The 15,410-nt window shown below is 44.8% G+C and overlaps 1 protein-coding gene across 1 annotated transcript; it reads left to right on the top strand.

The window, feature by feature from the left end:
- The first annotated feature begins 11,846 nt into the window (after nucleotides 1-11,846).
- Nucleotides 11,847-14,435, top strand: LOC148442451 (uncharacterized). Its single transcript, XM_088463929.1, has one exon. It carries the CDS (start codon nucleotides 11,856-11,858, stop codon nucleotides 14,433-14,435), a length of 2,580 nt encoding a protein of 859 aa, XP_088320055.1. The 5' UTR covers nucleotides 11,847-11,855.
- The last annotated feature ends 975 nt before the right edge of the window (nucleotides 14,436-15,410 follow it).

Genomic DNA, 15,410 nt, shown 5'->3' with positions numbered 1-15,410 from the left:
ACCCCCAAATAGCCCTGCTGCAGGCATTTGGGTGTTTAAATGGTGTCCATAGTTGTTATTTTGCGTGTTTGAAAAAGTGGTGAACAAATGGATTTAGCAAGTTTAAAAAAAAAAAAAATAAGTAGTCCCATCAAATTTGGGGTACCTGAAATGGGTGCAAGCATATTTTAAAGTGGTTAATGTGAACTATTAATAAACGTGAAAAATCCACCTGCCGCAACCACCTGTTAACTGAAAAACACCTGGGTCATACTGGGGGAACCCCCCCCTGAGTCTATTTCCCTAGTTTAGAAGTTTGTCCCCCAACTTTGTTTTTTTCCGCCCCCAAATCGAAAGTAGGTTTTTGTGGTGTCCTGTGTTACTTTTTATAAATTTTTTGACACAGAATACCTTTGGGGGACTGTCCAAGGGATGCAGGGTGGTTTTTGGAAGTTTGTACCCCAAAACCCCAATTCTGCACTTTTTATTGACACCTATTCATAGGTGAAAAGTTTTCGCTGGTTCTTTTCCATTGCCTTTTCGCACCTGTGAAAAGTCTCCGCAATTGAATACGGGGATAAGTTGAAACCGGCGAAAATGGCATCATCGGCGAAAAAGTATCGCCGCTAACGGCTCTTCACCGGCAATTGAATACGGCCCTTAGAAGCCAAAGGGCCGTATTCAATTATCAGTGAAAACGTCCGTTTTTGTCGCCATAGGCAAATACGTCTGTTTTTCGGTAAAAAAAAGGGCGATATTTTCGCCAAAAACAGGCAAAAACGCAATTGGCGAAAAAAAACTGGAGAAAAGTTTTCTCCATCCCAAACCAGGCGAAAAAGAATGCAAAATCCCTATTTTTGTCGAGCTCTACTAATGATTTTACCCAGTGAGTAATGAACTGGATTTTTATTATGAAATCCATGGTAAATGCACTCTATTTTCTACAATATGTATGATATGTAGGTTACCCAGTAAGGAACATTGGGCCTGATTCAGACCCACTCGCGAGCGGCTGTCCGCTCACAATTGGGTCGATGGTCTGCACTGAGCATGCGCACGACGGAGGGAGCTTCGTCGTGCGTATGCGCCAGACGCGACGAGTGAAGGACTTTGTGTCTGATCAAAGGAGGCGTGCTGTCGATGTTGATTGACAGCACACCCCCTTTGGTGGGCGTGCCGGGGGCATGCCTCCCTGACGGGGGCGTTCCCAAGGGAACGCCTACCGTCAGAAGCCGGCCCACTGACATCACTAGTGATGTCAGTGGGAGTGATTTTGGCTCTGATAGAGCCAAAATCACTCCAGGCCTTGCGGTTGAAAACCTCAACCGCAGGCTCCGGCTTGCAGTGGCGATGGTCGTGACCATCGCGGCCATCAAACTGCACGCTCGTATAGGCTGTGGGTGGTGACCCACAGCTATACGAGCGTCCAGGAGGATGCTCCATAATTATGGAGGGCGGCCCTCATTCAGAGCGTGCGCTCTGCTCAGAGCGTACAGCTCTGAATGAGGGCCATTGTGCTGCGCACCAGGCAGTTGGATTGTGATTTTTGTTGTGTGTGCAAAACATAATATATAGTGCCAGTTTTCACATCAGAAATGTGTTTGGCGTTCCTGTGTGGTTACAGGGGATTAGCTAATCAGACGCAGTTGTACTGATGGGTGTTTTATTGGAGTGACACAGGCTTGTTGCTGAAGTGGTTGCTTATATTGGAGGCCATACTTTTGCTGGGCATACACTATACAATTATCTGTCAGCTGTCCAATCTGGCTGGTTGGAATGAAAACCTGGTAATGTATGGGAGGAAATGAGATTCAACCATATGGTTCCAAACACATGAAAATGGACAAAAACGATTGTTCAAATTGGTTAAATATGTTTGATTTAACTAATTTGTCTGAATTACCTTTTTTGTTTCTTTTCCAGTGTTCATGAGCAATTGGTCAATTAGCATTTGTTCCCATACACTACCAGAGTTTCATTCCTACCAGCCAGACTGGACAGTTATCTGATAGATAATTATATAGTGTATGCTTAGTTTAAGATGGCTAATCTGCACCTAGCATAGTGCTGTGAGCATCTCAGTCCTTGCACATTCAGACGCATGTATATACAACAGGGAAGGGCTTTGCAGCGTAATTAACATCCGTGGTAAATGCACTCTATTTTCTACAATATGTTTGATATGTATATTAAGTCGCAGGCACAATTGCATCAAAAGACTCAAGGAAGAGCGCGACTGATTTTAGTAAGACCTTCTTTGTAATTATTGAGTAATTAAAAGAAGCAAATTTACCTATCACAATGTTACCTAGTTTGCTTCCTAGTGGATGTGATGATAAGGTGACAAGGTGCTTGGTGTGTGAGTATATTGATTAATGTTGGTGTCCATTCTGAATTTGCAAATGATGTGTGAGGAAACTGATAGGACACACTGGGTCTGATTCAAAGTTGCACACAATTCGGCCACATCTTTAATGTGTACCCAGTTTTAGATTCCAGTCCCGCCTGGTGCTAGGGAACTGGGATGCTGACAGTGTGCGTGCAGCTCACAGCTGTAATTCATTCAGTGCATTTGCATATTACGGACAATCACTGCTACAAAGTCTCAGCTGTTATGCAATAGCATCCATCTCTGAAATAAGACCATGAATTGTAACATAAACATCTAGTGTATAGCTAAACATAGTGTATATATATATATATATATATATATATACAATACATATACACACACTGTATGTGTACATAATAGTAGAGATAGTAACATTTTCAATTCGTTATTTTAATTTTAGAAACATGTACTCCTTAGATCATTGGAAAGCATAGCGTTCCCACTAGGCTGTTTTAGCGGGGCGCTGCGCCCTGCACTTTCTGGAGGGAAAGAAGCACTCTGCCCTCACCGCGCAGCGCACCGCTAAGTTAGCCTGCGGGTGCCGTCTTCACCCCCAGGTTGCAGTGTCCCGTGGGTGGAGAAATGTGCGGTGACTCGGTCACCGCCGGTGAATAGATGCTGGGCGCATGCGCCCGGCATCTACTCTACCTGTCAGCAGCGCTTGGGGGCTGCCCGGCATGTCCGTAAGTGTCGGGCACGCCCTCAAGAGTACCGAAAAGGTGACGCGTCTTATAGACATGCCCCTTTTCAATGGCCACGCCCCCTTTTTGTGCGCGCCTTCGGGGCAGGCAGAGGTGTCCTCTCTAGCTCCGGCGCCCTGCCTGCCGCCGGAGCTAGAGTGAGCACTAGGAAAGCATTGTATATATTAACATATATATTTACAAATAAAATGATGAATGTGTGCATACATATCTATTTTTATTTATTATACAATAAAAATAGATATCAGTTGTTCCATATATTTCTTGATCTCCCACCTGGACTATTACTGTCTCCCTCTCTCAAATCTGTCCTCAATACTGCTGCCTGCCAAGGTTTCCTATCATGTTGTAATGATTCAACCTCTCCTCTACTGTAACTCCTTCAATGGCCCTCCTTCCGCTGCAGTAACCAGTTTAAGCTCCTCATACTCATCTTCAAAGCATTCAGGACAATTCTCTTCTATCTTTTTTCTTTCAAATCTTTACGCTATTGTCAAAGATATCCCTTCAGAGTAGCCTGCATTACTACCAGCATGCATTTGTACTAGCCCTAACCTTGGTGCAAAAGATCCATCTGAAATCACCTGTTTGCTGTATACGGTCACCTCTGAATAGCCCGCAATTCCATCTCCATGCCCATAGATGCAGCTGAGATGCATATGACTCTGAGTCCCCATAGTTGCTCAAAGTTGTGTATACAGGAGACTGTGCAGCAGCTAGAAATCGTGAGATCTGACTGCAGAGTGGCCTTGCATACAACTCTGAATCAGACCCTTTGTGGTCATGTGACAATGCAGTGCCCCATATCCCAGTCATTCCCAACTTCATAAATAAATTTATTTTGTGACTTAGGGGCCTATTCATCAACACTAAAATAACGTTTTTAAGGACATTTTCCTTAAATAACATCATTTTGGTATTCATGTAGCCACTTAGCACAGGAGATATCACAGATATCTCCTTGCTAAGTTCCCTGCGTTAATTTCCACACTCCCCATACATTAGTATGGGGATGTGGAAATTGTGGTATTCATCAAATTCCGAAAATTATCAATTTTCGGAATTTGATGCAGTTACTATTCGCCACTGTGAGGTGGCGAATAGCAGGTGAAACTTACCTGTATCCGCGTGTGCAGGTCCCCTGATGAGTCCCTCCAGCGCTCTGCTCCGTCCTCAGGCTCCGGAGGCTGGTCGGACATGTGTGCTCCCCAGCAGAGCACAAGAAAGTTTAGACAAAAAAAAAAAGTTGTTTTTTTTTCTAATCTGTCATGTGGTCTGCTGGGAAACCACATGACAGACCAGCAGGACGGAGCCGGAGGCTGCTGCGCGGACAGGTAAGTCGGGGGGGAGGTGAGCGGAGGGGGGTGGGGGGGATCGGGGGGGTACACAAACTTAACGCATCTGTAGGCAGTGCTGCGCATGCGCTGGTTTTACAGATGTAACAGCACATGCGCAGCACTGTTTCCAGATGTGATAAGGTAGTGTAGGCAGGGAAAAGTATCTATTTCCCGAAAAGCTGTCATCGCAAAAATGACAGCTTTTCGGAATAGATGCTTATGGAGAGGTGGAATGATGAATTCCACCTATAATTAGGTAGAACTCCATGAGAGTTCTAAAGCTAATTATCTCCAGAGAAGTTTTAGGTTTAATGAATAGGCCCCTGAGGGGCATATTTATCAGAAAATATTTGGTTATCTCCTGAAAACATCTATTATCAGGGTGGGGTACCTGCAAATATTAAGCATCCCTGACCGTTACAGCAGACTCAACAGATAGTTTCTATGGGGTCTGTTAAACTGTCACATTTACCATGCACTAGGATGCGAAACATTCTGAAGCTTGACCCAGGTAGCTAATGCAATCTTTGGATTGGCGTTAGCAAATGTAGCCTATGTGCCACATTCCGGGAGAATGGCCTCTTGCACATGCGTGGTATGATGACTGTGCAAGCACAGTAGCACGATGGGCCATGGAACCAGGAAGTAAAGTGATCACTTTATTTATAACACACTGCAGGGACGGGCCCTATCAGAACCTCTGTCCCTGGATGTATATTTTAATACAATTGGCTGATACATAATTTCTTATTGCTAAGAGAAGTGGCAATAAATTATAATTAGCTGGTCCGCTAATTAATAAATATGCCTGAGTGACATCATCAGTGTGATAGCGCTGTATGCTCACCATATTCTTATGACAGCAGGTGGACAGACACAAGAGTGATCTACAGTTCACAATAGAACTGCTTCTATTTTCTACATAATTTTTATACACATGCACCCTGTCTTTATTATCATCACACTGGTAATCGCCGATAAGGCGTGACTAACTTACCAATATGTCTCTCCAGTGAGCCATAGCGGCACTGGTTTTCCATGGTTTTCTTATGATTGACTTACGCTACATGTAGGACTTTGTATCCATTTCTGGACACAGTGATTTCACTTTTTGAATCAATTGAATTCTCATTATAATTATTTTGTGTCCAGCTCTACATGGAGACACATATATATATGTATATCTGTATATGCGGTAATTTACTAAGTGATATCTTGCATATTAGTCATTAGTATTCAGTGGGTTTCCTTTTGTTTACCTAATTGAACCAGTAACAGGTGTGCTTTTCTTAATTTTAAATGTGTTAGAATGCTGTGTTCTTTGTGCTAGGTATATCATTTATTTTTTGTCATTATTTGACATGTATTCCTATTTTGATATATACAATGAATGCTCCTAGCCTGATGGATATTGTTAATACCATTCACTTTTCACTAATTTGTATAATCAATTTTATATGTCCTTTTTTGTGTGGCTTATTATGAATGTATAATATATATGCTGTGCCTCTTCATTCACTAGTGAGGCTTTATTAGCATAAATTACTGTATACTTTACCTCGCCATCACTATTTTGACATATTATGTTGATATGTGACACAAATAAAGTTTGCTTGTGCATTCTTTCTTTGATTTTGGGATATCTAACCAACAAATGGACTATTGATACAAATTAGTCCTACATTTATATTGTTCTGTGCTGTAATTGTGCAAATTTCCCTACATTACCTACAGCCATACATTACTTGATTGCCCAATCTCGTCTGATCTTGGAAGCTAAACTGTAATTGGCCTGATTAGTACTTGGAAGGTGACTCCCAGGGAATACCAGGTGCTGTAGCAAAAGATATTTTGGGATTGTTTTTTGCACAAAGCCAGACAATATTAATATAGACATCTCAATATAAGTTAATTAACAATCCAATATATCCAGTTTTGATTGTGTTTATATTTACAATTCGCCTTTAGATTATATTATATCAAGTGAATTTTGACTTTGATGATGGATTTACACCATCTATTTTTAAATTTACTATATGGTACTTTATTTTATTGTCGCTAATAAAAGTTATGTATTAAACTAATTCAATTATCAATTAACAAGAGTGCCCCACACCATAGCCCTACTTTTTTCTTCTATATTGCTCTTTCTATCTTGTCAAACTGTATTCTTTGTTGTCTTAATATAGAGATGAATTTATACTGCTCTAGCCTGTTGTCACACATCCTTTGCCTGCCCAAGCCACGTCCTACCCACTAGACTCTTGTACCTGGAACATTTATATAGCTCCTCAGATAAAATGTACATCAGTAGATTCCTACAGTTCTGAATAAAGATTGACTTTTACACTGTGCAAGGAAACAGTCAACCTGCACCCTCTAGCAATGGAATAGTGCTCCTATAATGCTTATGTCATCTAAAAAAACAGGTCATCCAAGCAGCATTTTAGAGTTAAAAGAAAGGAGCAAGAGCTTTCTGAAACAGGCTTCCATTTGCCGTATGTACAGCTCAGAAAAGCAGAGAACTCAAGCTACACACCCACAAGACAGAACCGTTGCATTGTTGCCCGCCCTGAAATGCCTATTTCAAGCATCCGACTCAGATGGATATACACAAAAATTGTTAAATTCACATCTGCTCATGAGCTATATGCTATTTGCATCTGTTCAGAGATCCATCAGACTCAGAATCGGCCCCTGGGTGTACACCCATACACCCTTAGGGAGTTTGCAGCCAGCAGGCCATCTACCCTGCTGCCTGTTCCTATTGTACATTACTTTACAGGCACAGCTGGTCTTCAGCCTTACCGCACCTACTTCTTGGCTCCCTGAAGCTATCAACTCACTCCACATATGTTCTCTAATGATGACATGCAGCTGCGATGCTGTTAGAGTATGTCGAGGTACCAGGCAGTGGGAGGAGTAACCACCCAGATAAGGTAGCTTCAGTTTTTATCTCACCTCGGTGCTGTCACAAGCCGCCGAAGCGAACTCCAGGCGATCATTCACTGAACTCCTCCTATCAGCTGTCAATCATCCCTGATCTGGATTGACTTCTGTGGTTATTTCATTCTCGTGCGAAGACTGCTCAGATGCCGGTGATAGCGTTTTCACGTGTTTCCGGTTCTGGTGTTGGTCTCCTGTTTCAGTTGAGTATCCAGTTCTCCTGTCAGCTTTGTATTGCTCCTGCCATTTGTGTCATCCAGGCGGCACGGTCCGCATTCCAGTCTCCTGCCGTTTGGGTCATCCAGGCAACATGGACCACACTCCAGCGTCCGGTGTGCACAATCAGGCATACTGCTGCTTCTGTCAACCCGTTGGCACAAGTCACACATCAGCATCCAGTGTGCACATCAGGTGTACTGCCGCTTGTGTCAACCCGGTGGCACAAGTCACACTTCATCGTCCAGTGTGCGCCATCAGGCGTACTGCTGCTTCTGTCAACCCGGCGGCACAAGTCACATCAGCATCCAGTGTGCGCATCAAGTGTACTGCCGCTTGTGTCAACCCGGCGGGACAAGTCGCACATCAACATCCAGTGTGCGCATCAAGTGTACTGCCGCTTGTGTCAACCCGGCAACACAAGACGCACAACATCCTGCCAAGGTTTATCAGCCCTCAAGGCTGCTACACAGCCCAAAGGTCACATCTTGCTAAGGATTACCAGCCCTCAAGGTTGCTACGCAGCCCAAAGGCTGCATCTTGCTTCACAGCCCAAAGGCCACAACTTGCCAAGGGTTATCAGCCCTCAAGACTGCTACACGGCCCTGTCAAAGCTGGATAATTGGCTGAGACAAGATTAGTTTAAAATTGAAGCGTGCGCGACGCCATCTTGCGAATGGCAGCTAGACTCCATTTTAGAAGCAAGAATCTGCAAGACGCCATTTTGCAACCAGCGTCACTTTAAGTTACAATTTACGAGCTAAGAACAGATGGCAATGTTTTTGATAATCTAAATTGAATAGACAATGTACCAGAAACTGTAAGTGTTTTATATACAAATTGGGAATCCCTGTTGGCAATTGTAATATAATCCAGGCATTGATCTACACAATTGGATTTGTCTGAATCCAAACAGGTTTTAGTTTCATACCCAGACAGGATGGTTTAGTTTCACAGCTGGAGATCACATTTGCATTGCAGTCTGAAACTGTAAGTGAGGAATGATATGTGTGTGTATGTATGTATATACATATATATATATAAATATGTTAAGTCCATCATAGATGGAATCTCATGCATAAACACCGCACATTACGCACAATTGAGCTGCTAACATGACGCCCAGTAGCGAATGCACAATTATTAGCATCATGCGATTGCATCTTTCATCATTTTACATACACACATTATGCTTAAGACCCTGAATGAAAATACCGTTCAGTAGCTAAATGCGCATGCATCTGTCCCCAGTTAACTAGCGTCTTCATATCAAACCCCGTACACTCACACATTACATATTCACTTACAAGGTTCCATTAGCTTTAAGATATAAGATTTAAGTTTATTCAGTTAATATAAACGCTGTGAAATAAAGATATTTGATAACTAAGGTTTTATACATGCTAAACAAGTCGTGTTTGGTTTTGTACTGATGCGTACTCTTTTTACAGTATTCCGGTGTTATCGGTGGGGAGGTCGCATCATGCATTCTCGAGTTATGGATCGCAGAGGCTACAAGCAACAAAATGTATATTTCATGAACAACTGTTAGGATGTTACAGGGGGCGGGAAGGGAAAGACACCCAGCTGTTAGAGGCAGGGAGAGTCTATTTGAACCAGCCTGTTAAATGCTTTGTAACAGATGCTTCTCCCCTGGGAACCAATGACATCAGCAGCAAACTTCTCTATTGTCCTGTCTATTCTGGGGGGTATAAATATGTGTGCTCAAACACTGGGTCTTTAGTCTTCTTGCTGAATGCTGACTGAGGGGTTTCTTGCTGATGCCTAACATCTGGTACCAGAAGCGCTGCATATGTATACTGTACTTGGGTCTGTATAATTTCTGTTGCACCTAAATTGTGTCTGGATCAATTGCGTGTAACTGTCTGAACTTTTACTTGAATAACACTTGTACTTTGGAACCACAGATTCCAGGACTAAGTCTTTATTTACTGTATGACTGCATACGCAAATTAGCGTCATCCTTAGAGGTTTATAGGAAGGATTTTAGAAGGTACAGGCAAGGGTATATAGAGGTTCTTTTTAATATCATCAGATGGGGGCTCGTCCGGGATTAGTGAAGTCACTTACCTACTCACACGGCACATACGGCTATCGATATCTCAGCAAAGGGTGGAGTGGCCACATGCAGGGTTTTCCTGCAACCGCTTTGTGCTGAAAAATCGCTATCCGTTTTCATGTGAGCAAAGGAAGCTGACTAGAATCCAGGGACAAGAAAGGAAAAAGTTTGTTTTCCTTTGTTGGTAGAACCTAGCTTTTAAAGGGTTGCCGCAGTATTGAGTATGCGGCTGAGTCGCAGTTTTGCACACAGAAAAGATGCACTTTTGCCTACGCAGTTAAAGTCATTATACGGTTGTGTGGTAGTCACATTATTTTTTATGTGGCTGGTCGCACAATAGCGTATACGTACTTCCGATTGTGCAACTGTAACAGTGAATATTTGTTGAACAAAGTTAAGGGTATCGTATGATCCTTAAGGGCTAGGTGCAAGGGTTAGTCTAGCCGCTCGGTAAGTAGCTTTACCGTTCTATACACAGTAGCAGGTGTACATGTTGTCTTTGTTGTAGAGAGGTGCGTGGGAGTAGCCGACATATAAACACTCATAGGTGTGGAAGTTGCCTTACTAAATCTTATCCGGGTGTGGAAGTTTCCCTTTTCAAATCTTATCCAGGTGTGTGGGCGCCGCCGACTTAAATCGTCCACAGGTAAGTGAAAGTATCTTGATTGTCTTTCACCAGTTTAAATCTTTATTGAAAAGCGTAGGATTTTGTCTCAGAATGGGAGCCATGCAAACAGTAGAAGATGTTAGAGAATGATGTGCTGCTAATGAAAGCTCTGATTGGATCTGCCCGTCGTATTATGCATACTAAGTACGGTACTTATGCAATAAGGTATTGTGATGTATGGTTTAAAATGACGATGAAGAGTGTTAGACCGTTTCCCAGAATTGGCAGTTTTGATAAAAATGTGTTAGATAATGTCCGGGATCACATCGATCTGATGGGCTCCCGAGAGAAAAAGGTTAAATATTTTGAATGTTTAAAACTGTGGCAGCATGAAGGGGATGCGTGGCTTAAAAATGTCCAAACGACGCAAACTAGCATTGTGGCGTTTATCTCAAGAATAATCGCCAAGAATGATGTCATGTAAATGTATATATATATGAATGTGTGTATCAACATGGTTTCTAGGCAGTGTCCTGTATTTGACCTGTAGGAATACAAAGCTTGGAGGAGATTTGTCTTCCTGGAACCAGGCATCTAGATAACCATCTCTTCTCTCTACAGGCCATAAAGTTTGGAGAGAGATACATCCTTAATGCAGATGGTCAGACCTGGTCAAGCCAGGTCATGGGATATAAAATCCTTTAGAAGGGAGAGGACAGGAATGTAGGGTATACCTGCTTATTGGTTTCTAAAGACCCCTTCACACTGTTTCAAGACCCCCTACTTCCTGTAGACAATATGGAAGGGTGTGGCCGATTTCTTAATGCCCAGTGTACAGCAATGAAAGAGTGAAAAACCCAAAGGTGGGGGCTAGTGCAGCTGTGAGGGTATAACTATGCATCTCCCTCAGTGATAAGTGTTCTTGTGCCCAAGGAGAGTCCTGACGACTGGCCAGAATCCAATGCTCCTGTGTCTCCTTCACGACTGAGTCTAGATGTAAAGACTCTGGGTTCTTTTCATTTTTAATTCCTTTTACTTTCTGAAACCTATTTGTGATATATTTGTATTGTCCATATTTGTACTACCATTTTCTGTAATCAATAACCTTGGAAATATTTTTCGGATTAAACATTCTTAATCCAGTGTATTCTCCGTGTTCTTGTCGAATTCACGAGCCTGTGAGGTCAAAGCTACGTACCTATATGTAAGTGAGTGTGCAAATTGAGATTTGAGCGGAGAACCTAACGACTCCCGTTAACTTCGTTGGTGGTGGCAGAACCGTGTTATAGTAACCGCATGTGCTGAGGTAACCATAAGTCACAGTTGGCGATTCTCAGATTGAGGTATCTGGAGAATCGGCCGGCTGGTCGTGACAAATTGGTGGCAAGCGGTGGGATGATGATAATTTTTGTTTTTATCACAAGAACTTAAGTGAATTAATGGTGTGTAATTCTTGAGAGAAACTACATCATAAATTCACCGGAGAATTACGCTCAAGGTTTAGATTTTAAACGGACATACATAGTAAATAGTTTCTGTTCCCCCCCTCTCTTGTTTTTCTTTTCTATTTTATTTGGCAATTAGTTTGAGGTCCAGAATGACCACAGAGTACCTGCAACAGAAAAGGGATGACCTTGTGGTCATGTGTATGGAGAGAAACATTGCCTGGAAGGGCCAGAACAAGGATCAACTGGCCCAATTACTCCAAGTGGCGGATCGGAATCTTGCTGCTGAAGGTGGCCAGACAATGGACAACCCTGCTGCAGAGGCGCAGTCTGTACTGGACCTTACAGCAGATGCCCAGCGGGGGTCGGACACGTCTGCTGGGTCAAGTGAGTCTGCACTAGAGAGTTTCCTTCAAACTGCTGCAAGGCATATGAAGGACGGGGAATCTGCCACAACTCTGCAGCTGATGCAGCAGTTCCAAACGTCTGCGGACAGGGAAGCTGCTGCACGCCGAGCTGACCAGGAAGCGGAAGCTGCCGAGCGGAAGGCAGTCCGAGAGGCTGAGGCTGCGGAGCGCCAGGCTGAGCGCGTGTTCCAGCTGGAGATGGCTAGACTCCGCGGACAGAATGCCACCTGTGAACCGGGTAGGAAAAAGCCCCGGCACAATCTATTTCCTGTATTGGAGAAGGATGGCGACCTCGATACATTCCTGAGGGGGTTTGAAAAGACTTGCCGACAGTTTGCACTGGACTCCAGTGAATGGGCGAGTTATTTAACCCCTGGGCTAAGAGGAAAAGCTTTGGAAGCGTTTGCAGATCTTCCCCAGGAACTGGATGGTGATTATGCTGCGATTAAAAAAGCCTTGTTACAGTGTTTCAATATCACCCCTGATGCTTATCGACAAAAGTTCAGAGACTCAAAGCGCAGTCCCTCTGATAACTATGCGGGACTGTTAGCGCAATTATCAACCCTGTTGCATCAGTGGGTTGATGGATTGCAGGTGACGGACTTCGACAAACTAAAGGACCTTATTCTCCAGGAACAGTTCCTCGCACTGTGTCCAGAGGAGGTCAAAGAGTGGGTCCTGGATCGGGAACCCAAAACATCTCAGGAGGCTGCCAGCCTGGCAGACAGGTACACCAGCACTCGGGCTTCTGTGGTGAAGAAGAGCTGGGGGATGCCAGGACAAGCGGCATGGGGAGAGAGACGACCCGGAGGATCACCCCCGCGGTACCCTGCAAAACCAGCTGTTGCTGCACCTTTTGGGGGGGCGGGGGGAAAACCTGTTTTGGCAACTGGCCGCAGGTGTTTTACATGCAATGAGCTGGGGCACATCAGTGTTGATTGCCCCAAGAAGAAAAGATCAACACCCGCTCCTGTGAGTGGCCCAGCAGGGAAACCTGTGCCAGCCATCCTGTGTGTGAAAGGGCCCCAAGGACACCCCCGGGACAATCTACAAGCAGTCCAGGTAGGACACCAAGTTGCACTTGGGCTATTAGACTCTGGCTCAGACCTGACTCTCATCCACCCAGCCTTAGTGGGTCCCGAGGATATTATTCCAGGGAAGACTATTACAGTGCGGGGAGTGGGTGGGGTTCACCCAGAGGTGCCTATGGCTCGTGTGTATCTTGACTGGGGAGTTGGGAGAGGTATCCGGGATGTTGGGGTGCTGGACAATTTACCTGCTACAGTACTGTTGGGGTGTGATTTAGGGAAAATGCAAACGAAATATATAACTGAGAATTATGTTGTAAATGATGCAAAGGTACAATGTAACCCAGTTTTTCCCCAGGTGACCCCTGCTGACCGACCCAGCACGAGTACAAATGAATGTGATTGTATCAGTGATGTACAAAGTTCTGTTCTAGCAAATAACCCTTTGCAGTTTCACAGGCCGGAGTCCGGTCAGTCAGAACTGGGTCTGATGGTGTACCCTAATGAAAAACTGTGTAATGTACTGTTAACAGATGATATTGCAAATGTACCATCATCAGGGGTTGGAGTGAATACGGTATGCAACAATGAGTCCAATGTAACCCCTTCATTTACAGTAATGACCCGGCCCACAGCAGCGCAGAGGGGCTGTGAGTTAACCCTTGCAGGTGTGGAAACCAGCTCAATAGAGGTTAATCCCCCTCATCCCCCCTCCCTCCCTGTACACAGGTCAGTCTCAGACACTGAATTGGGAAAGGGCGGGGCAGCTGCTGCCCTAACTCCTTACAATGGCCAGGTAGTCCAGAGGGATGCTATCAAAGCTGCACAGGACACTGACCTTAGCCTGGAATCTGTAAGAGCACGAGTTAGCCGAGCAGGTCAGGAAGGGAAACATGTTAGAATCAGCCAGGAATACCAGGAAGGGAAACCAGATATAATTTTTGTGGAAAATGAAATATCCTGGGAGAGAAATGTCAGGGTTGTACAACAAGGTGCAGTTACTGGCATAGCCGAGTGTCCCACTGTATATGGTACTGGTGAAATTACTCCAGTCCCTGGTGCAAATGATCTGGAAAAATTACAAGTACCAGGGATTGATGGTAACGAAATGTGTAAACGTGTGTCTGATGTGACTCCTGCCATAATTGTAAGTACCAGGGAGGAAGCAGCACAGAGGAGCTGTGCAGTAATCCCTGAAGGAATGAGCAGTGGTCTGCTAGCAGTCACAGAGGACAGTAATATTGTGTGTCCAAAGTCTCCCACCCTCACACACAGACCCTCATTCCAGCAGATCTAGGAAGACAGGAAGTTTTCAAGATGGAATCTGGTAGGGTCAGTAATGTGTTAGAGTCCACCCATGTTTGTATGGCAACTGATGGTCCAGGTATCAGGGCCAAAGTATATAGGCCCTCATTCAGAGCCGTACGCTCTGAGCAGAGCGCACGCTCTGAATGAGGGCCGGGCTCCATTTTCATGGAGCGTCCTCCTGGACGCTCGTATAGCTGTGGGTCACCACCCACAGGCTATACGAGCGTGCTTTGTGATGGCCGCGATGGTCGAGACCATCGCGACCATCGAAATTGCGAGCCGGAGCCTGCGGTTGAGGTTTTCAACCGCAAGCTCCGGAGTGATTTTGGCTCTATCAGAGCCAAAATCACTCCCACTGACATCACTAGTGATGTCAGTGGGCCGGCTTCTGACGGGAGGCGTTCCCGTGGGAACGCCCCCGTCAGGGAGGCACGCCCCCGGCACGCCCACCAAAGGGGGCGTGCTGTCAATCAACATTGACAGCACGCCCCCTTTGATCGGACACAACGAGCGAAGGACTTTCCTTCGCTCGTCGCGTCTGGCGCATGCGCACGACGGAGCTCCCTCCGTCGTGCGCATGCTCAGTGCATAACATCGACCCACTTGCGAGCGGACAGCCGCTCGCGAGTGGGTCTGAATCAGGCCCATAGTTCCCAGTATGTGATGTATCTCTGTGCTAAAATGGGTCATGAGGGGGAGGAAAGGATTCTAGCCCCAACTAACTATGACAGAGAGACTCAAACTTCCTGCTGCTGAGCTTGTGATCCTGTCACACACCACTGACCCAGTCATAAGCCATACACCCCCCACTGGGCTGTTGGATAAGGACCTGACTGGAATGCTGGATAGCAATGTATTAGAATTAGATGATCCTGTGAGGGAGGAGGGTGTGTCAGAGCCACAGCTGACACAGTTAAGCATCCTACCCCTTGAATTAGAAATGCAGGCTGGTGATCAACTTTTT

This window comes from Taudactylus pleione, unplaced genomic scaffold, assembly GCF_031769625.1.
Source record: "Taudactylus pleione unplaced genomic scaffold, aTauple2 ptg001507l, whole genome shotgun sequence".
Classification (NCBI taxonomy): Eukaryota; Metazoa; Chordata; class Amphibia; order Anura; family Myobatrachidae; genus Taudactylus; species Taudactylus pleione.
This window is presented reverse-complemented; position numbering and strand designations above follow the sequence as displayed.

Bases quoted from the DNA above. Each gene is read 5' to 3' on its own strand.
- LOC148442451 (XM_088463929.1), top strand. From the start codon at position 11,856: ATGACCACAGAGTACCTGCAACAGAAAAGGGATGACCTTGTGGTCATG.